Below are 25779 nucleotides of genomic sequence, written 5' to 3'. Positions count from 1 at the left end.
GCCCGGCTTTGGTTTTTACTTGCCCTGGGCAATCGGGCAAGCACTCATGTAGCACCTCGCGTTGAGGTAGATTCATTTACCTCATTGGTCCTGTGACTCCATGGGTGTATCCTCACTCTCCTCCCCCTCATCCTCCCCATCCTGCCCCTCCTCCTTGTTGTCCACCGGTGGTTCGTAGGCCTTCTCGCTCGGTGTCACAACGATCCCATCCCAGACAGACATTTGCGTTGCTATGCCTGTAACAACAAGAGAAACAACAAAGAATGCTAATTTAGTTTGAAAATGGAAATATTTTTTTTTTTGCCTCATTGCAGGATTTGTTAGATACATGGTTACATTTAAAGGTTAAAATTTTGTTACAAATCAAAATGACAGAATCACAAAAACATCATAATAGGCAAAACAAAGATTTGATACAAAATTTCTGTGAAATATTCAAGTGATTGCTAACATAAAAATTATACAAATAGGCCTAATCATCTATTTTGAAACTGACGTATGAACATCTGAGACTCAAGAACACACAAACAAGTATATTCTGATTTTGTCATTTTGATATGAAAGTCACGTTGAGAAGTTCCCCTCACTTTTAATGGAGTGGTCTATATCCAGCCTGACATGGACTCTCCTGTATCCACACAGGAGGAAAAAATGCTCTACATATACTATGACATCACTACTTGTTGCAGAGACCAAAATGTAAAAGCTCAGTTTTGTACCTATGCTTTCTTGTCCACACTGTATAAACCTTACAGGTTTGTCAGAACCATTTGTTTCCAAAACTTTGGATCAATGCCTCAATGCACAACCTCTCTAAATGGTAGAATTTTCACACCTATCCTACTACTATCCTGCTACATACTATCCTAAAGAAAGGAGAATCTGTGTAATCTGAATATAAAAGATGTACATTGTGTGTCATGCAATTGCATTTACTTGGATTTAACTTAGCCAGTGGTGAACAGAGTTTAAGCTGAATATCTGTGAATACAAAATGAATCCATGTTCCTATTAAAGTCATTTAGGTGCCAAACAAAATTAAGTCTATGTAAGCATTGCACTTTACAATTCTGCACAACTTTGATTGTGCCAGTTGGAATTGTTTGCATAAGTAGTGTTTTTGCATAATTTGAGTAGACAGGGCAGAGACATACTGCTGTATTAAGCATGTACACAACTCTACCGACAAACAGACTAAACCTGTGCATCGCCCGAGTGGTATACAGTGGGTGAACAACCCAACTATTGACCACTATGAGGGAAGGAAAATTACCGGAAGCAGCAAACTAATTCATCGGACACCCGATACTGATTTTACTGGGAGCACTAAACTGATTTGTTGGATGCATGAAAGTCTTGCTCAATGAATGACATTATCAGTGGATACATGATATTAGTGTGGTCAGTAAGATCAGAGCATAGGGAATTTTTTTCTTTTTTTTTAACATTGTGTTCTACCCACTGTCGCTGTGTGAACAAACACATGTGCATAACCTGCTTCATTCCAGGCATCTATTAAACATTTCTGGGATATTTGTCATTCTTCCTGCATGGTCAAACTCAAGTGCATAAAGCTGATGATCTGAATTCTTTGGCCCGAATTCACGAAGGTGGTACAAATGAAACCATGGTTTAAACCATGGACAAAAACCATGGAGCGCCAAGTGTCGCATGGAATATTTCGTCACGAGATCAGTAATTTCGTCGATGAAATTATTATTTTGTAACAAAATGACAACATTTTGTAACTAAATGAACATTTCGTCCACGGAATGATAATTTCGTTAACGAAACGTGTCATTTTATCGACAAAAATGACCAATTTCGTAACGAAATAATCCGTGCGACACTTGGCGCTCCATGGTTTTTGTCCATGGTTTAAACCATGGTTTTGTTTGTATCACCTTCGTGAATTCGGGCCTTTATGAGAGACCAACATGAAAATTGGAATCCGGCTGCACAAGCTGCCTGTGGGTACATGTACATTAAAGAAAAACCCCACACCTTGTGCAAGCATAACAAATCTGTAACCCCTACATCATTTTAATCAGTTACATTGGACACAAGAAGCTAAAACTTTTTAATAGGAAACCCAACTTGATATTTATTTTTCAAAAATGGAAAAACAGGAACGTGGCCAAAAACTCTTTGTTTCATGAAAGGAAGCAGGTTTTAAAACCAATAATTGCATCAATTTAAATGGGGGGGGGGGGATCAATTTCCTTTTCATATGTAATTTATCTGATGAAGAAAATCACAGAAGAAAGTTTTCATGTATAATGGCATATATGGTGAGATAAATCGATAGAAACCTATCTCCTATATTGATGCATTACGAAAGCCACAGAATTTTAATCAAGAGCTTTTTGGGAGGGAAGGGGTGGGGATGGGCGCATCCCACAGAAATGCATGAATTATGAAGTATCAAATTGCCTCCCCTGGGTTAATATGTGACCACGGATAGACGCGGATTAGAGCAGATTTCCTCCCGTCGAACATGTGTTAACCCCCAAGCACTGCACTCTCCCTTCTCAGCCCTGGCTGGCTATGGAAGGCTGCAGACTGCCGCGAATCGATCGGGGTCATCATTTCCCTTGCTCTCCCCTTTTCATCGAGCAAAAGTGCTTTCTTCTCCGCCCCCCAGCTTAAGGGGCTTTCAAGGGAAGCGAAGAAAAACTTGCAAGAAATGGTGGGACAGTGCAGGAGAGGCAGAGGGGTGTGGAGCATCTACCTCACCTCCCTTCCGACAGAGATCATTTCAATCATGAGAAAACTGGGGGGGGGGGGAGAAAGATATGAAGCATAACCATGTAATGTTCATGCCATCGATTACACCCCACCCCCACTATGCTCAAATATATCTTTAAATCTTACTCCTCTTCTTGTCTGCTCTTTTATTTCATTCAATTTTTCCATCTGAGGAAACACTTAGAAAGCGTATAAATTGGACAAGGTGCATTATGGGACAAGGGCAGGGGCAGAAGGCAAAGAAAACCAACTTTTGATGAAGGGATAAAGGACAATCGCTGCAAGACACTGTGAGCAAAAGAGAGTGGACGATAAGGAGGGCATGAGTGCGCATCAGATTTGGCGAGTTAAGTCCCTCTCAATTTGCCTGATTGAAAATAGATTGACCGTTAGTGCCCATGCCAAGGTTGTGGCAGTAGAGAGTAGCTTATATCAATGGAAGCCTTCCCTTCACATTTAGGTAACGTGGCAAAAAAAAAGAAAGAAAAGAAAAAAGAATGACCAGAACAAACAATACAAGATAGACCAAAGATATATTTTCTGACCACTTACAGATTTTTCTTTCTATTTTCTTCAAATTTTGTATTGATGTGACCTATCTCACCTTGAATATCATTACCTTGTACAAACCATCATTACCTTGTACAAACCATCACACACACACACACACACACACAAAAAAAAACACACACACAAGGTAATGTTTATACCATTGCAAAATAGACATTGTTTGTTGGCACCAATAAAGCTGCCAAAAAGAGAGGAAACATATTCCAAATGGAGCATGTCAAATAATCCTTCCAGTAATATCTGCATTCTCGGAGATGCTCTGCACAGAGATCTTCAGTTGAAAGCAGTCCAAAGTGCCAATATCAATCTCTCACAATGGTTACTTTCTCATGACTGTAGTCTTGTTCTTTTTGTACTACTCAAAACACTCTGGATAGCTACACTAGTGTATATCTTTTGCTATCAACATTTTATCCTTTAATTCTCCCCTTCTTTCCTTCACTTCCAATGATCTCAGCCTCTTTTGCCTTTTTCTTTTTCTTTTTTTTACTTGAATAAAAAGAACAACAAGAGAAAAAAAAAATCCTACACATACCCTATATCAGCTTTCAGGCTAAACCACCTTGGCTCCCAAATAAAAAGAAAATGGTACAGCAAAAAGATAGAAGCAAGACTGCAGACACACATCATATCTTGATACAGCAAATAACTCACGAAATGATACTATGAGGAAATGGATAGATGCAATGGAATAATCTTTCCCTAGCGAGGATGTCAGTGATGATTATCAATTATTGGTGCATATTGGTAACATCATCAAGCCAATCCATGGTCGTTCAGTGTAATACCTTTTGAATCTAAACCACATAAAATTGAAACATAATCGCCTCCAGCAATGATCTAATAATGTCCATTCTACCTAATACAATAAGGGTGTGCACTATTCTGGTTTGTTTATTAACTCAGTCAATGTAAAATCAGGCACCAAGCAAACGTTACACTTTCATCCATCAAAAGCAATTCACTTTTTAAAACCTCATGCAGCAGCACTTATCCATCTTCAGCAGTGTAACTACAAAAACACAAACATTGTCATAATCAATTTTGGTATGTACAGGAATGGCATGTGGAAAAAAAAATAAGACATTTAGAAACAAAATTGGGATTTACTGCATTTCATAATTTGAATCCTTTGTGACCTAGCAAGATGTGCCAGATGTTGCACAGCTGTATACAATTCCTCTCTGTTTTCGAACGTTTTTCTTTAGGCGCGCCCCTCGTGTCGCAGCGCATGAATGCAAACTGGTCGCCCTGTATCTGTTGCAAAGCATGGGAATTAAACACTGAATATTTCATGTTTTGAAGATAAAAGGAGGGGGATGGAGCTTTACGTGTAGATTGAATTGAAGCACCTCCTAGCCTTTTTTCACTTTGCTATGCCAATGTTGTTGGTTTGTTTGTCTCTTGTTGTTCTTTTGTTCAATTTTTAACTTCCCCTGTCACTCATCTTTGACACCGGACCACTTCAATCGATGGAAGAAGGTATGCATATATACTGGTGACATTACTACTCCATGCTCTTGTTACCAGTTTTCAGCCACCACCTCCATACTGCTATGTAATTGGTGTAAGCTGACACAGATGCTCCTCTTCCTCCCATTCCTACCAAAATGAGACCATCGTGTTAATCCGTTGAGGACAGGCTGATTTTGCTACAACACTCATTTCCCATAGACACCTGCCCGAGTATACTTGGGACTCGTTCTCAATGGGTTAATAACTTAAGGACCATAAGCACAAAATGATACTTTAACGGAAATTCCAGACTGGTTAAAAGTTAATCTAAAAAATTTTAAAAAAGAGTAAATATTCATGAGCACAAAGGTGAAAATTTGCTTTAAAAATTAGATAAGAATTAAAGAAGTAATGAACTTATGTTTTACTAAATTGTGCAATTCAACAGTTCTTGAGCAGTGATATCGGAAATCAGCAAGTTGATGATGTCATTACCTCACAATTTTCTATTGATTGTTTACCAAAAATGACAATTATTAATTTCATAAAAGCATAAAACATACTGACATTCCTGGCAGAATAACTTCAAAATAATGATCAGTCAGATACTCTAGGAATTCAGACCCTGACATAAACTGAACAACAAAAGTGGAAATTTCAGGATGTTATGGACAAACTATATGACAATTGTGATATGACATTATCTGCATACTCATTTACATATTCACATTGACTGTTCAAGAACTGTGTAATGAAAACTAGCTGTCTTAATTCTTTATTTTTTATCAAATTTTATCATCAAATTTTCATTCTTGTGTTTATATATACATTTTTTCCTTTCTTATCAGACTAACTTTTAACTGTGTGGAATTCCCTTTTAAATTGCACACTGTAAAACAAAAAGAACAAAAGAAGGATATGTTGATGGAATTTACAGAGCTGAAGAGACACAGTGAAAAACTACAGTGTACTTTGGGCACAGGAGAATACAATTCAATGCTGTTTACTTCAACAGCTATATAGTCTTTGGAAAAAAAAAAAGGCCAAAAAAAAAAAGAAGAAGAAGGTCTAATCAACCTCATCTGTTGCATGATGGGTTCTTGCCTTCCCTTAAATGAGACTTGTTTTTGTTTTGTGTGTGTGTGTGTGTGTGTGTGTGTGTGTGTGTGTGTGTGTGTGTGTGTGTGTGTTTTGTTGGGGATGGAAGCTGCGAAATAAGATTTACAGATTAAATGTTCACTTGAAGAGGAGCCACAAGCTTCCTCGCTGGCCAGTGACCAGTTCTTGTATGTTCAAACACATCTCCAGAATGTTATGGCAGTGAACACTGGGTCACAAGCAATACAAACTTTTTTAATCAGCTTGCTCAAATATTTTCTTTCTTTTTTCTCAGGCTGGTATTAGCATGACCACAGATCTTTTTGATGATAGCAATCACAATTTTTGAAGGTTATCTAATTGGATAGGTTTAGCCTGTGGCTGTCTGGTTTATATTGATGAAGTTATGTTATTGTTCTTTTAAAGTGACCATGACATTCACTGATGAAAGAGCTTAAAGCCATGATGGGAGCAGCAAAAAATGTAGGTAACATATTCAGTAATACTAACAATAGAGTTTAATGACAAGCATACTTTGATAGAAATGTTCCTTGTATTTGTTCTTAATTTCTGCTCAGCACACAAAAATGACAAGGAATAGGACTAAACAAGAGAGGTGATTGAGTTGCTGTGAAAGACAAAAGTTTGTGTTTACAACAGGTTAGATATGAGCAGTCAAGGATTTTGGCCTTTTTTTTAAACCCTTATTATTGTCATTACAGCAATTCTATGTTTCTTTTCATCAAACTTGTATGCCAAAATTCACAATGATTACGTTTCTTATATTCCTGACATTTGTGTAGAGTTTTTTTTTTTTTTTTTTGTCAAAGAAAACAGAATAAAATAAAACAAAGCAAGAAAAAACAAACACACAGCTTTGTCAGGAAGCAAAGATCTCCTTTAACCAATCAGAAGAAATTCAACCTCAATGAATGAAAAAATCATTCCCTAGGAAATCAATTTCGAGACAATAAGGAGAATCAGAAACAAATCAGTGCATTTTGTGCCTGGAAGCACACACATGGATAAATTCTAGTTTCATGTTACGACCATGAGAGATTATAAACTTTAATTGGTCGATAGCCAGGATGTCATATGATCCGTTTACACTGGTCTTTTGAACTATTCTAAATTTCATTCATGCACTAGCACTTTCATAATGCTACTACTGTAAGAATGAAGACGCTTACGAAACCTGAAATATTTTTCTTGTGCTGTGAGTTTCACATACATGTACATACTCAAAATATGGAGAGGGGAGTGGTGGAAAAACAACTTATTTGAAATGTGTCTGGCACATTTTTCAAATATAAACATAAAACAAAATTCAGCAAAAGATGAAATGTACTATGCTACTGCTGATATTGTTGTTGCTATAGCTGGTGATTTTAAAATTACTTCTACTAGAGCAAACTCAATAAGGGCAGGGAGGGATACTGAGTTACTGGGGGTAGTACTTTATGTTCTGTTGTGATGCAGAATCAGAATTTTTTTCAGAATTTGTGTTTGTTTTAGTAGCTTTGCCATAGGAATAAGTTAATAATCACCATTTTCTCTCAATATTTGTCTTCAACCATTAGCTTGCCACCAGTCAGACAAGATTAACTTTTGCTTTTGACATGCTGCCACACCCCTCCCTCCACAATGAACACCTTTCCATGGCACTACTAGCTGCTACCACACTTCAAACTTACTACTTTCTGCTACCAAAAAAAAAAAAAAAAGTCTCACGGTAGACAGACTGTGACTGCTGCTGCTCCCATTTCTATCTGCTGAGCATTGTACAGCATTAATTATGGGACGGGATGTGCCCTCTTTCAAATCCGGGCAAAGCGGTGTCCGACATATTTGTCCAGAGATGGAAGTGTTTAGAGTATCGAAAGGAAAAGCTGACCAAACAGTTTTGCTCGTAGGACTCACTCATATCGAAAGACACTGTACACAACTTGTTCAAAACATGCGGCGTACAGGCAAGTCGGCATTCTCCTCCTCGACTCTGATTAGAGATTGCTGACTTACAAGTTACAGATTCCCCAGAGCATGCGGTGCATTCAAAAGCTGTTGGGGATGACAGCTAAGGGGTTAATGGGACCAGTGGTGAAGAAGAAGAAGAAGAAAAAAAAAGATGGGTGTCAGAGGAGAAGCAGACTTGGAGGTATTGTCCATCCGACACTAATGAAAAGGGTAACAGACCACAATCTCAGGCAGAGCAGCTACAGTTGCCTTCTGGGAGGTACATGAAAGAGACAAATTTCAGAGCTGTACACAGGCCAGGTTGCTATCAACTATCGTTAGTCTTGTTTAAAGGCTTTGTCTGGGTTTTTTTTTCTCCCCATAAGATACACTTTCTACTTACATCTTGATTCAGAGAGCTTTGATATATCAAATATGTCTGATCTGAAGTATTTCATATAGCACATAAAACAGATTTATCCTCTCTTCCGTCTCTGTCTGTCTGTCTCTGTCTCTCTCTCTTTATCCCAAAATCGTTCCTTCTGGCTCAAGTGAAGTATACCAGAAAGTAATCTGTGGTTTGTGTGAGATGGGGTAAAAAAAAGGCAGACAGCTCTGAAGCCAGGCTATAAAGTAATGTTCAGTGCACTGCCATTTAAAAGCACACATGGTACATGAGGCTGCATATTTACAGAGGGCAAATAATGAAAACAAAAAATTGCCATCGCCAAGCAGGGAAGCTGGCAATTGAGCTCTACGTCAATATCCCTGGAACTGGAAACATGACAGAAGAAGCGTTTTCCGCCAAAAAAGTGGGTCACTATGTGCAGAAAATATTAAAAACTTCGCATAAGATTGTAACTCCACTGGTCTGCACCATCATTACAATCATTACATCAACTCTCCTGGTAATACCTGATACTTGTTGCTCTGTACTAGCAACTCTTGAACTGATTTATTACTTCTTCTCTTTCTTTTTTTCTTTCATTTTTTTTTGGGGGGGGGGGGGGTAGGTGGGATGGATGAACTCATCCTCAACTGCTGAAGTTCTTCAAACACATCATTACAGCTCTGTGTGTGACTTGAATGACCCTCTCCCCAAAGGCGAGTCTTCTAACGAAGCACAAGAATCCTAGCGTGCCTCTTGGGAAGACAGCACCGGAGTTGAACTCCACGCTGACTTTTCTAAGAAACAGCAACAAACCAGGAGGATCACGCCACTTCCAAGCACTTCTGGCGGTCATCAATCTGCGGGATGGCAGGCAGCCCCTTCTGTGCAGAGCAAGCGGTGTCCTCGCCGATCTAGAGAGCGAACATCAGCGCGGGCACGTGCCCCACATGTGACGCTACAACTTACCGACACCGTCCACAACCGGCTGCCAAAATCATGCCCCTAATACGAGGATGTCATGATTGGTGGCTAGTCCTGCTGACGTACGGAATTAAGGAGAAAGTGCACACAGGGAGGAGGAGGCGGAGGAGGAGGAGGGGGAACCGTGGAACAGTCTGAGCTGTCATCAGCTCACATTGCCAAGTTATGCGCCTGCACATAAATGCAGACACAGCAAATATTTGCCCGCAATAAATTTGTATACAAATTTGGTGTGGTTGCTCGATGGTTGTCACATATTGAGGAGGGAGACGGGATCTAGATTAGATGTGGAAGCACTGATACCGTCAGAGTTGTGCATGCACCTGTTGTGCTCAACCTCTCATTTCAGTGGCCTCTAGATATATATGTTAATATGTTTCTCAGCATGCTCGTCATTTGGTAACTTTGCCCATCTATTAAAAAAAAAAAAATATGTGAGCTCAGTCATAAAAGACTATAAACGTCAAATTCATGATGTTTATGGATACCTCATCTGAAGTTGACTTGCACCGAAAGAATACCGAGTACATTACACTATAAATGTATTAACACATAAATGCATACATATGTATACATTGTACATCAGGGCTTGACATTAGTGGCGGCTTGGTGCCACTAAAAATGGAAGTCTGGCCACCGAATTCCGAAAAAGGTCTATCTTTTGGTGGCTCGTTGGGGAAGCTAAAATTCAAAATGAAATTGCATTCATACGTTGTATATTTCCTTCTATATTGGACCAGCAAATTTCAAATTCAAACATTTTAGTGGCCCGAACAGGCCACTAAAAGTTTCTATCAGGGGGGCGTTTCATGAAGGAACTTGTCGGATAAAATGTCCGACAAGTCAATTATATCCGACAAGTTCAGAGAAATCAACCAATCAGACTAAAGAATTTCTCGAAATTTGTCGGATATAATTGACTTGTCAGATATTTTATCCGACAAGTTCCTTCATGAAACGCCCCCCAGATTTGAGTTTCTGTCAGAAGAGTTTCTTAAGCTTGGTATATGAGTATATTATGTATGTACGCTGGCATAAAAATAACTGTTCCTAGAAGAAAAGTAATGATGATGAGGTATGGCCAGTCCTGGTATGTACTCAATCCACTTGGTGGAGGAAAGAGTTTGGGAGCAAAAAAAAAAAAAGTGTTTGTATTTTACTGCTATGATGCCACACAGGAATTAATTGATTACTTCATTACTGAAATTGCACCATACTGGCCTATACTCAAGGCTCAGTGGACAGTTCCAGCACATGTCTTTTCATATTTAACTCGACATTGAGGTGATATCATACATTTAAAAAGACCCACACAAACAAAGAAACAAACAAACAGATATACAAAAGACAAAATATACAGGGGATTATACATAACTAGAAAGTGTGCCTGCATATGAGATCTACATAAAAAGACTTACTTTAACAAGATGAAATCCAAAAAAAAAAATAAATAAAAAAATGCAAAAGCAGAGCTTGTAACTGCAATTTCCAGGGATAATTTACATTACAAACTGATCACATACCTGGTATTCAGGCAGATTTTGTGAAATGATATCTTAGATATTCAGATATTCATCTAACAGCAAATCTTTATAGAAAAACATGAAGACAGTGGCAAGCCTTCTCTCCTATAATTTTTCATCACATAAACACGAGTGCATACTCCTTGAAACGGCATTTCCCCTCTTCTCTCTCTTCAAGGGTTGCGCTCGCACAATCAACCGGCTTGTATCAAATGATCGAACGGTGATTATCTGCTGCTTATTTTCCAATCCCAGCACACGATAGGACAAGATGGATGCATGCATTGGATGCTGTAACCATCCAAAATATCTCAATGACAGAGACTCTGCTCCTAGGAGATGGATCAGTGGCATCCAAGCCCCTACCGATATCTACGACATCTACAATGTGCTTGTATGAGTGGAGTGTAACATGATAACCTTGTAGCAGTCACTGACCCACGACAAAGCCTGAGGTCACTTTCATCACATTAAGTAATCACGCAGTTATGGTCATACGAACACCCTCTGGAAGTAGACTTGCTGTGGCTCAGACAATAGCAAGGGATTTCGGGCCTCAATTCACAGTCGCTAAACCACACCAGGTAATGCGTTCGAACGAGTCATAATTTGGATGACAAGTGAATGTACTCTCCTCGGCCATAACACAATAACAGACAAATCTGTACACAGGCGGTGAACTTGATAGTGCATAGTGCTCGCAGGTAGGAAATCATCTGGCTGAGCTCATATCAATTGTAAGCCAGAGGTGACCTGATTTTCATCATAAATGGGATCGACTGAGGGATGAAGAAGTATCTGTAAGTAATCTGATGCCATTATGGGACTGACCATTCCCTACAAACACAAGAGCAAAACCTAAAGGTTCAGACCCCTGTGACATTCTGGCCAATAAGGTTAACATCTACAGATGATAGCTCTTATTTTTTTTTTTCAGGCAGAGTACAGGAACTGTCCTTGATATCTGACCCCCCCCCCCCCAAATAAATGATGGCTTAAAGGCCCACTGCAACTGTGGGAATGTGTCACCATGTCTACTGCATGGATAAGTTTTGGGGTATCGAATTTCGGGGCAAGTCTTTGTTGTTAGCACACAAAAATGAACTGATCCGCCAGCTCACTATTCTGTTGTACCCATACAAGGAGACACACTGGACAGCCTGATTTTTGCCACAGAATACAAGGCAGCTGTCCACCGCTGCATGTTATTAAAACTAGACAAAATCATTTCTTCTTGCTTTCCAACAAAATAATTTTGGATGAAAAGGGCAACAAAAAAAAAACCATGAAGAAAAAAAAAAATACCATAAAAGATGAACATAGAGTCGTGCGAAAGAACCTCACAGAGAGGTCCAATTACACCTAATGGAATGGTGCCTCTATGCACTGACCGAAGCCAAGGTCATCAAAATCATCAAAATCGTTACTTTCAGTGCACGTCTTTGCTGGCCTCCCTAAGTGTGGAAGTGAACCGTAACAGCGCATAACCTGTCACTTGATACTTGCTTTCAAGCAGCCCGATGGCTTCTAATATGGCCCAGTGTTCATGAGAGGAAAAAACACAACACACACTCAAAAAAAAAAGGACGAAAAATCATATAGGCATACTGTGACATGTGATAGTACTTTTCCTGCATGGAGAGTGGGCATCGCGTAAAAAAAATCTTCATCTCAGCACGAGTCTCTAAAAACTTCAGACTGTTCTTGACGCAAAATGCAGGTTCATCCGCATCAGCAGCTTTATATACCACAGCAACGTACAGTAATGTGGTGGTCATATTCTAAGTTTATGTTCGAAATTTTTAGTTTTCTATTCAATTTACAGAGACTTTCAACAGTACAACTCTTCTCTCTCCTACATGAACACATGCATGTTACATTATCTTTGTGATAAAGAACATGTGTACATGTAGTAAAGACTTCTTGTATTAGTGAATTATATCAAATCATATACATGACACTTTATAAGAAAAATTTTGTATACCAAATTTTTAGCTGCATTCACACAGACAAAATAGCGTGATAACCAACATGCTCCAAATCTCCAGGTTTTTTGTACCCATTCAGACAGACAGAAATATTCTGCTAATTGCCGATCACGATGATTTGTCGATTAAACCACGCATGCCCGAAATCTTACAAAATGGTGACCCTGAATTGGATGTGTTTGTGCGCTGTTCAATCATGCATGTTTTTAATAATGGGATAAAAAGATCTTGAGATTTTTTGCTCCACTGTTCACACACTCCCTGCAGTGCAAATTATTGTGCTATTTCTCAAATTTTGGTGATGATTCCCAAAATAATCAGTTCTGACACATGATTCCTTTGAATTTGATTCGCGATGATGATGATCACACCATTTAGTGGAATTTTTGTGTCCACACATGCAATAACTTTGAGATTTGGATCGCGGATCCACTAATTTGCATCGGTATGAATCCCACTCTTATCTAATTTCCCAGTATAAGCCTGACTCTATATAACATGTACACAGCTTTACTGTATATGCCCAAAGAACAAAATCAAAAGGTTTCGTCCATTTTGCCAACACTAGAGGGGGCACTGCTGTCACAACAGTTCAACAGCTGCCAGAATGCACACACATTCACTTGCACACACACACACACACACACAAACACACACACACAGACAAAGTAACCTTTGATATCACTGCCATGCATCAGACGGAACTCTCAGCTCTGAACCCATTTTTTAGGCCAGCTATTCTGATCCCCACTTCTCCCTGGTGTATAGGCAAACCAGTTCTTGCAAAGCTGAATATCTTCATGCATGGTCACATGAAATGTCATTTGTGATAAATAAGACCTGTAGTGCAGGCATGTCAAAAGCACAACAAAACAAAACACAGACAAAAAATGGTTTCAGACAACAGTGACAAAATATCACCCTTTCAGCCTCGGGCAGCAACCACCTTCACAGGTATTCTCGGAGTACTGTTCTCCCCTGTCTATCACTTTAAAATTGTTGATTGAAACTATGCATGATGTTTATCTCTGCCAGCAAGTGTGAAAAGAGGAAAAGTGCAATCACAAAAATTCTGACATCAGAGCTGGAAAAAAATAGGACAAAATGTGTTTACTGAGAGCCGTTTCAAAGAAAGAGAAGGATTTCTTTCAAAATGCATTATGAGTACCATATCATCAAATTGCATGTAGTGATGTTTTACAAAATTACACGGAGGAAGTTGAACAAATATTATAATGCAAAAGCTTTATCAAAATGGACAAAACAGAGATGAAATGCTTTCAAATGTGAGGAGGCCCTTGCAAAGTGACTGTAAATATCTTGGATTACTAAAACCTGATATCCACTATCAACTATTGAAACCCTGCAAAGAATTGTGATGGTACAGTATACTGTTATTCTCATAGTAATGACATCAGCAGAGACCAAAACACATATGGGAAAAGATTATATGTCTAGTGTGCCTGACAAATGCACATGCAGATTCATGAAATGGAAAATTCTTTCTGCAATAACACACTCTTTTTCAACTTTGTATCCACTTTTAACAATCAATGGAGAGAAATTTTAAAACTCTGTAATCTCCGAAAAACATAAATTGAGGCAATTACAGCAGTAATAAATCTGCTGCTTAATTTGTATATGCAATGTATGCATAGTAAGTGAGCAGGTGGGAAAAAATCCTTTAATTAAAAAAGAATGTGAAATTTGATTATTCTTTGTCAGAAATCTTCAGACCAAAAACTATATCAAATCAATCAAACCAAATCTAAATCCTCCCCCCTCCACAATTGCTTTTTGTGTTTTTTTTTTACATTTTGTGTTTTATGAAGGAAATAAAGCATAATACAATCTTCACAATCAGATATAAACTGAAAGGTAACCAAAATGTTAATATTAGAGCAAAAAAAAAATAATAATCAAAAAAGTATGAAGCACTGAAGGACTAACATGAAGCTAGATGACTGACTTGCATTTAGGAGTCATCACAGAAGAGATAAGATAAATATATAAACCAAGAATGATTAGGACATTGAGTACTGGAGTGAATTAAAGTCACATGGCAGGGATTTTGACTTTGATGAGATGTCAAAATCTGGCGGTGTGGTCTTGCTTCCAAAATGGAGCCCAAGACACTTTACATAAAACGGAAGTGAAGCTTTAGAATCAGAAAGCAAGGACAGACATTAGCCACCAGACCATGGAACACAGGTGGCGGAAGAAATGCCACCTGGGTGAATTCCCCGAGCATGGACGACGGAGGGATGAGCTGCAAAACCCAATGAATAAATAAAAATCCTCAACAAAGCTCTCTCCATCCATTGAAAGCTGCAAAGACTAGGTTGTACACAATTAAAAATCAACACCAAACAATTTACCAGGCCTGTCAAAATGGATCTTATTATCTGAATCACATAAAGGGAGAGAGTACTTTTAAGTCTGGCGGCAGACTTTATTCAAATCTTCAATATACATTTTTTTTTTTTTTAAATCTGAAGCTGGCACTTAGTATAAACTGAATTGCACTCTGTATAGCTCACTTCAGCCTGATTTCTCTTTTATGTTTTATCTTTTTCGTTGCAGTATCCTGCAATAGTTCGCTTCCTCCACAGTTTCATGAAAGTGCCGATTGTTATTGCTATTGTTAGGAAATGTGTGGAAACATGTAGAAATAACAAAGTTTCTTATTAAAAAAATGGCATAGAGAAGTAATTAAATTTTGATCAGAACAAAATCCTTCTAGACCTTTTTTTCTGTTTTTCATCACCAAAGTCGGGATGCGGTTTATCCGGCGTTGCTGCCTTATCGCCGGTGAATACGGTATACATACATACATGTTCTGTCACAAAGAAAGAAGTTTCTTTTCTGAATTCATTTTGGCAAACACAGAAAAGGGTAACATTATCAAGGGATGAATTCGATACTTTCAAGGGCAGATGCCTTTCTCACTTTTCCACGGTCCCTGGCATAATCAATGCTCTTTCAAGTTCAAAGCAATACCTGGCCCAATAAAGAACGGGGTATGGAGTTTCCAGGGTAATGTCTTTTTTTACATGCACATCCCACTTGTTATCATCTTCTTTTTCTCTCAGCATTTCATAAACAAGACATCCCTTGGCAAAAATGAAGAGAAAAAAAGAAAAAAAAAAACAGAAATGGGAGAAATGAAAAGGAAGAGAAAGTTTCTAGGGGACTACAGCAATGCTGCTCTTCCTGCATCAAAATGTCCCCCGCCGTGACACGCCAAGCATGGCTATCATACCATTTCATCTCGGATCACTGCCATCTTCGGGGAAATTCTATCGCCGGCCTGGAGAGTATCAGATCTATGAAGAGTGCTCATTACCATCGTCGAGGAGGGATCGTCGCAGTGACAGGAGATTTAAGTGAGAAACTGGGAGTAGCTATATGGGGGGGGGGGGGGGGTGGTGGTGGTGGTATTGGGGGGGGGGGCAAGGCTTCCTTGGATTCAGGGAAGGCAGGAGAATTTAAGATTGGCCATATTTTCCGGTCAATTGCCACACTTTCGCGCGGGGACACAACAAGTGGTGTATTCGTCACTATATCTTACTTTCTGCCATATGGGACGGAGTCTTGGTAGAAAAACCCTGCAGGCTAATTGCTGCATTCACAGTGAGATGGTTCGATTACATCTGTGTGCCAGTTCTGGCAATAGACACCTATTTTGATAGCAGTTTGTTCCAAAATTCTTTATTTGTGAAATCGCTGCTGATTCATTAAAGATTGATTCCCACATGTAGTGGGATCTATTTGCCCAAAGGGCATGTTCTGATGAGTGGAATGTTAATTAGAAAACAAATACCGGTACCACACTGGGAAATAAATAACCCGCAAACAAGAAAGAAATACCGACATAGTAAACTCTTCATCAGGGTGTGTGTGTTTTTTTTTTTTTTTTTTTTTTTTTTTAACTCTGCAAAAGATCACCAGACAAAATCTGTGTGCAAAATGATAATTCTCAGGAAACCATATTTTAAAGGAGACCTCCGGATGATTTTCAGATTTTTTCATTTGAACAACTACAAGTTAGTTATACTGAGGACAGAGTTTCAGAATTTGTGGTAATTGGGATGAAGAATAGGAATATTTTCAACATTTAGAGCAAATTGCAATGAACAAGGATGATGACATGGCAGAGTCACCATAAGAATGCATGAGTTGGGGCTCAAGGAAGCAGAACAAAAGAAGAAGGCATGCATAGATTATACACAGGTGAACTCGCAAGCAAGCGGTATTGTAATGGAATTACACTTCTACATTTCTGAAATATGTGAACCTCCTATGTCATCATCCTTGTTCAGTGTAATTTGTTTCAGGTTTTTCAAAGTATTGTTTCTCTGCTCAAGAACCACAATAAATTCCACAAATCTATACATGGAGTTGTCGATTTATGTACTACATGATGTGAAATTATGAAAATCGTCTGGAATGTCCCTTTAAGTTTAATATGTTGACTTTCATAAAGAGGCTCCTTTAAGTCAAACTATGTGTCAAAATTGGCAATGGGTATCAGAACAGGTGCCCACTTGCATGGCTAATCACTTGCTGTGTATACAGCTGCAGCACAAGGTGATTCCGTGAAGGATTCCTGCCAAATTAGCAGCAGCCTGTTAAATGGAATGGGAAATCGCAAGCTGTTGATATCGCTGCTTTTGTCCAAGAAACACCCAATTTATTCAGGTTATAACATTGGACACAAGGGTGCTCCGGAAGCGCTTTGACTTTATGCCCCTTTGAGTTTGTTCACACAGAGAGTCGCCGCCTGCCGTGACCACACATAAAGTGGTCGAGAGCGGGATACTGGTAATTGTCATGGTAATCTCTGCGAGGGCGGAAAATTCACACATATAAATCTGTATGCACAACGTGTCCCTCGTACCACTTCCGGGGCAAATCCATACATTAGTGGCCATTCATACAGAGTGTAGGGGGCTTCAGGAGCACTCCTGAACATGGCCTCGAGAGGGGCAGTAACTTCAGAGCGTTTCAGGGCCCGATTATCTGTTCATTCACATACCTGCCAACATTTCAAGACGAAATATCTTACTTGTGGATTGCACAAATCTTATTTTATATGCAAACTGAAGTTAAAAATCTTACTTTCGGTCAAATCTTCAGAAAATACACATGAAAGGTATATCTAAATATTTTTCAAAAATCTGATTTCTCTGACAGAAAATCTGATTTTGCTATTTTTAACATAAAAATCTTACTGAATCTGATAAAATCTTAATAGTTGGCAAGTATGCATTCAGAATGTAAAGTGCCTCAGGATTGATCCTGGAGTGCTGGAAATGCCCTGCATAAACAGGATGTTACAGCTGTACTTTGTTACTGAGTGGACAAACCCACAGGATCTCGATCTTGAAAATCCTGGTTCAAGTCCCACTGGCAGCAGAAGTCAATGTCCTCATAAGTGACAGCACTTTTTTCCTTGTTGCCTCATCAGACTGGGGGTTTCTAATTGTCAGTCATGTGGCTCTTTGCCAATAAGCATGGAATTAATTTTGTGGTCATGTTAAAGTCAGTCTCAATGCCATGTCATTTAACTTCTGCAATGAAAGCAAAATAATAATAATAACAAATTATGTAAAATGTAAAATAAATGCAAATATGGCCTGGCAATCTCTTAAATTTTATTCCCCCCCCCAAAAAAAAAAGGACAATTCCGTGTCCCAGGGGAAAAAAAAGAAGAATGGTCCAAAAACTCATTTTTTGGAAAATATCTTTCACACCAGCAAAAAGGATCGACTTGGTTTTTACTCTGTATTCTTCTGTCTTTAAAGGAGTCTGTATAAGCAGCTGTGCATTCAGTTGATACCTGTTACCTGACACAAAAAAGTAGCAAGTTCACCTTGCTTTACATATTCAAACGAAAACTCTCAACAGTTTTGTTTAATTTCTTCAAGGGCGAACCTTGGGAGGAAGGGGGGGGGGGGTGAGGTAGATCAAGCTATCATACCAGAGTGGCTGGAAAGCATGCATGGCTTCCAACCTGTTACATGCTAACATCCTGCATCTATTTCTTTGACATTTAACTCTTTCTATGCCACGGTGTAAGCTTCCTGTGTGCCATATCATACTGCAACTGCAAGGTATGAGCACTTTTGAAAAACATTCATTTTCCAAAGCCATGTAACTTTTTCATAGTTGAAGCACTTAGGCTAGCAATGCAGTACAGCAAAGTTGTCAAGGAAATTGCACGCCTCTATGTGATGTAAATTTCATGACAAAAGCTGTGGCTATGACGCTTTCAGTGTAATGTGGCATATTGCGATTTATCGATCCGTTTGTGTGCCGTTGTGCATTTGAGCAAAATATGCAAAGTTGGCAAGTAGTCGTTTTACAGTTAGTGTTGAGGGGCAGTACAGGTAGGCCAAAAGTTACACACATGTTGATACTCATTTTCTGCCTGTTCCATGTTACTACACACTTGTAAGCACACAGAAACATGGCGCAACCAGACCGAGGGCTCCATAATTCGGTTATGTCGCACGACTGCAACTTGAATTGACCTTGCACGGTGCCCTGTCGAAGAGCATTGCCTCTCATCTGCGGCTAACCTAAGCAAGTTTGAAAAGTAATTGAGCTTACTGTTATTTCAAACGCCAAATCACTATGATCCCCCACCACATTGCGATTTGGAATGCTGTGCTCCTCGTATTTGTTTCCTCATAGCTAGCACATCTGATTTACATGCAGAGAAACAAACAAGATTGCCTTCAAGGTCACATCTCATTCACACTGTAAGCCATCAGAGCTTGATGATAGCCTCTGCTTTGAGAGCAGCCTGTGCCATACTTTACATAACCGGATTTTCACCTTGCTAAGTTTTCTCCATGTTCTCTGAACACTAGGCGAGACGTCACAATTTTGCTTAAGCCATACCATACAAAACTGACATTGGGAAAATGTAGTCAATTTGGGAATTACCAAAGTTGCTGTCACTTTAATCCACCAATAGCACTTTCCCTCTTCAAGAACCCCACAATTAAGGTAAATGATAGTTCCCTTCTTCAAGGGAATTGATGTCCATCTCCACAAAATATTAACTTAAAGCAAATTCCAAATTTTTTAGCCATCACACCCCAACCTGAAATATAGTGTAGTATTGAGACGTCTCTGGTGACGAGTCCATTCCTATTGATGCAATCCCAAGAAAAAAAATGCGGAGAAAATGGAGGGCTACGACCTCTCAGAAACATGTTTTAGGGCTGATAACTCAGGCACTTAGCTGCAAATAAATACTTGCTCTGGAGACTCTAAATGTAGTAGTTTGCTCTCCAGCTTCTGAGTGTCATCGTGCTTGTCATATGAATCTCAGGGAATTTGGGACTTCTGCTCACAAGAGGAGTTGACCATCGTTTCATGGGCGGGACTCTCAACCAGCCGTTGCCCATGGCAACCACTTCACAGGGCTGTTAGAGGAACCAACACTCTCAAGCTCGCTAAACTCAAGGAAACACCTCCCCATAGTATTTTGAATGATGGATCTGTGGGCCTCGCCGGACAAAATTCTGAGTACACGAGGAAAATGTGCAGGGCATTACCAACTGTTAAGGAGTCATTTTCCTACAGATTGTGAGATGGACTGAAACTGATGCTAAAAAGGAAGTTGTTGAAATCTGCTAACATTTCCATGCCTTATCAAATCCAGCAAGGAGAACATATTGACTGTGCCTGAATTCAAACAACACATCAGAGTAACACACTCCTGATAAAAAAAACAACAACAACCTGGAAGATGTCTCCAACACTGGTTTTATTTTGAAAAACTTGAGAATTTTGCTAAAAAAACTCGATTAGCTCATCAAAATTACTGATGTAGTACACCCAGGCTGAGAATGAGGCTCATGTTGTAGTTTATGTAATTTTCATTCTCCACTTTTCAGACAATCAACATAACACACCCGATACAAGCACAGAAAGAAAGAAAGAAAGAAAGAAAGAAAGAAAGAAAGACTAGAAATGTCGCTATGGCGACTGATGCCTCCGCCATAATGCATTATTCTCCCAATAGGTGTATAGTACAATGTCTTCACAATGTGTAATGACAGTTTCACATAACTGGCAGAAATATCTGGAATGTTCACTTTCCATGAACTGGGTTTGCTATAATTGTCTATTAAAGAGTGCAGGTACACATATTTGGGGAATTGAAAATTTTTACTTGACTTCTGACCGATCTTATTATAAGTTTATGCATTGAGTATAATTTTCAAAGTATGAAGAAAGAGTGTAATTACAGTACAAAATATATCTTCTTTTTTTTTTCATTTAAACCTGACCTTTGACCCTTAACATTTTACCTTTGACCTTCTGGCTAGAAATTTCCAAGAGAATCTCCATTAAGTAATACATGTACATTTATATTAGATTTTAAAACTAATACTGCAATCATTGCATATACTAGTATATGAGGAAAATAGTAACATTTTGAGGAGTTGAACTTGACCTTTGACCCCTGACTATTGACCCATGACCCCTAAATTCCCTAGATAATCCCTGCCAGTCAGTATACATGCATATGTACCAAGTTCCATGAAGATACATTGAACTATTTGCGAGAAAAGTGATATTGCAACATTTTCACCTAACCTTTGACCTTTTGACCTTTGACATTATGACATGAAAGTCTCTCTGGATAATCTTTACACAGTAGTACATGTCTACACAAAGTTTCAAGAAAATAACTGCGGGCATTGCACAGATATGGGGGAAATAGCAACATTTTTAGCATTTGACCTTGACCTTTTGACCTTTGACCTCTTGCCAATGTCAATAAAATCTACTCAACTAATTGTCCCATCATACATCATCCTTGGACCAAGTTTGGTGAAAGCTGCTTCATCCAGTTTTGAGTTATCACGTAAACAGATAAATTTTAGGATTTGACCTTGATCTTTGACCTTTGACCTCTGTCCGATTTCAATGAAAAACTAATTAAGTAATTGTCCCATCATACATCATCCTCCAAGAAAGTTTGGGGACATTTGCTCCATCAAGTCTTGAGTTATCGCGTAAACGGATACAATCTCATGATTTGACCTTGACCTTTGACCTTTAGCCGATTTCACCCAAAATCTAATCAAATCGTTGCCCCATCATACTTCATACTTGGACCAAGTTTGGTAAAATTCCATAAAATATTACTCAAGTTATCGCGTAAACGAAAGCGGACGTACGTACGTACGGACGGACGGACAACCCGAAAACATAATGCCTCCGGCACCACTTCGTGGCGGAGGCATAAAAAGATGAAACAAGAGTCGGACTAACGAACCTTTGGAATACCAAACCATATAGTTTTTGGATTACTCAGTAACAAGCCTTCGGATCATGAACCATTTTTCATCTTCGGACTAAACAAACCTTCAGAATAACAATGAAACTACAACAATATCTTCGACCACATGAGGATTGACTAGTTTTCCTCAAACGATTCCGTATTAGATTTTCACTTTGTCATCTTGCTTGATAGTGTTAGAAAAACACATTCTTCATTTCGACCCACAAAATAATTATGGCAGAAAAGTCTAGGGCTGTGTGGTGTGAGCTTGCAAAATTACATCTGTACAAAGTGTACCTTACCTTTTTGAACATGAAGTTATGCAACAATACATTCAGGCCATTCCCGCTGGCAGTCTGTCTACTTTTACTATGGGGTAAGGCAATCTCGTATTCAGGAGTTCAAAGTGAAAACTGAATTTTGCTTGATAGGTATGGTGTATCACCACTCGAAAAGGTAATTGATTGCTTTCTCAACAAGTATTAGGTCCAGAAAATTTTATGAGCAACATCTAAATGCCTTTGAATGAATTGCCATTAAAATGGTATCCATTCATTATCATGCAACATGCCATATCACGGTAATTTCATTATTGTCTCGTTAAAAAAATAGCATTCAGTAATTGGCATTCTCTTGCTAGCACAAGAGTGGAATAAACTCTGCAACTTAGAGAAAAGTTTAGAAAACCAATAAGCAGGAGAGTGAAAAGAGAGAGGGAAAAGCCACTCAGAGAACGTTATCCGAAACTCTAGTGACGAAATCTCTCTCCAAAGCCACTCCTCGCATCAATGCCCGTTTGGTATTCATATGGAGATAAATGTTCGGGCGGCGGACCGTGATTATATTACAGGGAAATTAGTGTCAACACCTACGCAGGTGCACATGCAAGCAAAGAAAACCAAGTGACCACGGTATGACTATCACTTTCACAAATTGGAACACTGTGTTCAAAGAAAAGAGCGTGAACACTAAATTGCTCTCCAGATGTTTTGCACGGCCCCAGTGGAGCATCATGCTACCATAAGCGTTTCATTGACACAGAAAGCCGTGTGCAAAATGCGTAGATGTATGCTGGTGTGGGGGCATTTGTCTTACATACAGCGAATTGCCTCGGATGCAAGATTATTCCGATCTCGCAGTATCTATGATCAAGTGTGGAAAGATTTGCGACACTGTCTTTGCCATAAGCATAATATGCTGAACCTTACCATTTTGTCTGTCTGTCTGGAAATAGGTAAGCAATGTTGGAATTTTGCTTCAAGTTATGTGCGGGGAAAAAAAAAAAAGTTAAATAAAGATCGAGACCAGGGATTTCTCTTCGAGGTAACCCAACTTCTCGAGTAAGCTTAGTCAACTTCTATACATATGCGTTTTAAGATGAGGAAATACATAAGGAACTAGAAATGTCGCTATGGCGACTGATGCCTCCGCCATAATGCATGATTCTCCCAATAGGCGTATAGTACAATGTCTTCACAATGTGTGATCCATGACAGTTTCACATAACTGGCAAAATATTGAAATGACAGGTTTGTCAGAAATGTCTCGAACTGGGTTTGCTATAATTTTCTAAGAGTGCAGGTACACATATTTGGGGAATTTTGGGAAAGTTCATGCAATGAGTAATTTCAAAGGTACGAAGAAAGAGTGTGATGACGGTACAAAATAGATTTTTTTTTTTTTTTTTTTTTGGGGGGGGGGCATTGAAACCTGGCCTTTGACCCTTAACCTTTGACCTTCTGGCTGGAAATTTCCCGGAGAATCTCCATTAGGTAATGCATGTATTAAGTTTTGAAACTAATAATGCAAGCATTGCATATACTAGTATATGAGGGAAATAGTACAATTTTGAGGAGTTGACCTTGACCTTTGACCCCTGACTATTGACCCATGACCCCTAAATTCCCTAGATAATCCCTGCCAGACAGTACATGCATATGTACCAAGTTCCATGAAGATACATTGAAGCATTTGCGAGAAAAGTGAAATTGCAACATTTTCACCTAACCTTTGACCTTTTGACCTTTGACCTTATGACATGAAACTCTCTCTGGAGAATCTTTACGCAGTAGTACATGTCCACACCAAGTTTCAAGAAAATACCTTCTGGCATTGCATAGATATGGGGGAAATTGCAACATTTGTAGCATTTGACCTTGACCTTTTGACCTTTGACCTCTTGCCAAATGTCACTAAAATCTACTCAACTAATTGTCCCATCATACATCATCCTTGGACCAAGTTTGGTGAAAGCTGCTTCATCCAGTTTTGAGTTATCACGTAAACAGATAAATTTTAGGATTTGACCTTGATCTTTGACCTTTGACCTCTGTCCGATTTCACTGAAAAACTAATCAAGTAATTGTCCCATCATACATCATCCTCCAACAAAGTTTGGTGAAATTTGCTCCATCCAGTCTTGAGTTATCGCGTAAACGGATACAATTTCATGATTTGACCTTGACCTTTGACCTTTGACCTTCAGCCGAATTCACCCAAAATCTAATCAAATAATTGCCCCATCATACTTCATACTTTGATCAAGTTTGGTAAAATTCCAGTACATATTACTCAAGTTATCGCGTAAACGAAAGCGGACGGACGTACGTACGGACGTACGGACGTACGGACGGACGGACGGACGGACGGACGGACGGACGGACGGACGGACGGACGGACGGACAACCTGAAAACATTTATTGCCTCCGGCACCACTTCGTGGCGGAGGCATAAAAATTAGGACTTTTATTTTGCCTTGGAGATGAGTAATATTTGGCTAATCATGTATGCAAGGTTGAATATGTGGTTTGTTTTTTTTTCTGATTCTGGCTAAGTACTATAACAGATATATTGGGATATTACTTTCATGGCAAATGATATGTGTATTTCATTCAATTTATGTTTCATTCACTGATGTACATTCATTTTGAATGCCTTTGAATATGTTTGAGCATATTTTGCACTAATGGGTATTTGATATTCTTTACCATTGTTTAAAAAAAAAGATGTAATAATACAGCCATTTGCCACTTTAGCTTTATCGAAATAAACTTTTTTTCAAATCACATAAAATCAACAACTTTATTCACTGGCAATACATGAATACCCAGGCACACACACAAAAAAAAATAAAAAATGGCAAAAAGCTCTTTTAACATGAACAAAACATCTCATTCTAAACTGATGAAGTATTAAGAAATTCACATTCAGTGAAAATGGCCTCATAAAAGGTACTGGAGAAGAAATGAACAAACACATCCTGATGGCTGTGAATGAAGGAGTTAGGTGTGGTTTGCTATGAAATTATAAACCATTCAAAACACTTCTAATTTGTCTTGGATTTCTACCGCGCAGCAAAAGTCTAATTTTGTTATCGACTTTTACTTGAGTGCATGAAACATGATTATCAAGCAGCAAAGAAAATGCCCACACATTAGCAAGAACAAAATGTCATGAATGTCGTTATTTGTGCAAAACCTCAGGATGTGGACTCCTACTGAGCTATCTTTGGGGGGAATGGCATGTCATAGACTATATTAACCAATAATTGTTCAATTATAAACCACAAAACTTTGGTAAACAGCCGCGGAGACAAGGACAATTTTAAAATTGTGATTCCACTCCCTATTCAGATTGGTTTTGTTGAACAGAATAAAATCTACAAAGACAGAGAAGGAATACTGGTAGTTTGATAAGAACAGTGATATAAGTCGCAACCACAATATGCAAATCAGCTGAGGCGATGACGTTACATTTCTTTTG

At 38.9% G+C, this 25779-nt stretch overlaps 1 protein-coding gene across 1 annotated transcript in view; it reads right to left on the bottom strand.

Moving 5' to 3' along the window:
• The window catches only part of LOC140238372 (interleukin enhancer-binding factor 2 homolog), a 101088-nt gene that overhangs the window by 37726 nt on the left and 37583 nt on the right, over window positions 1-25779 (bottom strand). Inside the window, exon 12 of the mRNA XM_072318308.1 lies at window positions 81-236. Coding sequence (XP_072174409.1) covers window positions 82-236 — 155 coding nt within the window. The 3' untranslated portion in view covers window position 81. The remainder of the gene's footprint in view (window positions 1-80; window positions 237-25779) is intronic.

Source organism: Diadema setosum, chromosome 14 (assembly GCF_964275005.1).
Source record: "Diadema setosum chromosome 14, eeDiaSeto1, whole genome shotgun sequence".
Taxonomy (NCBI): Eukaryota; Metazoa; Echinodermata; class Echinoidea; order Diadematoida; family Diadematidae; genus Diadema; species Diadema setosum.
This window is presented reverse-complemented; position numbering and strand designations above follow the sequence as displayed.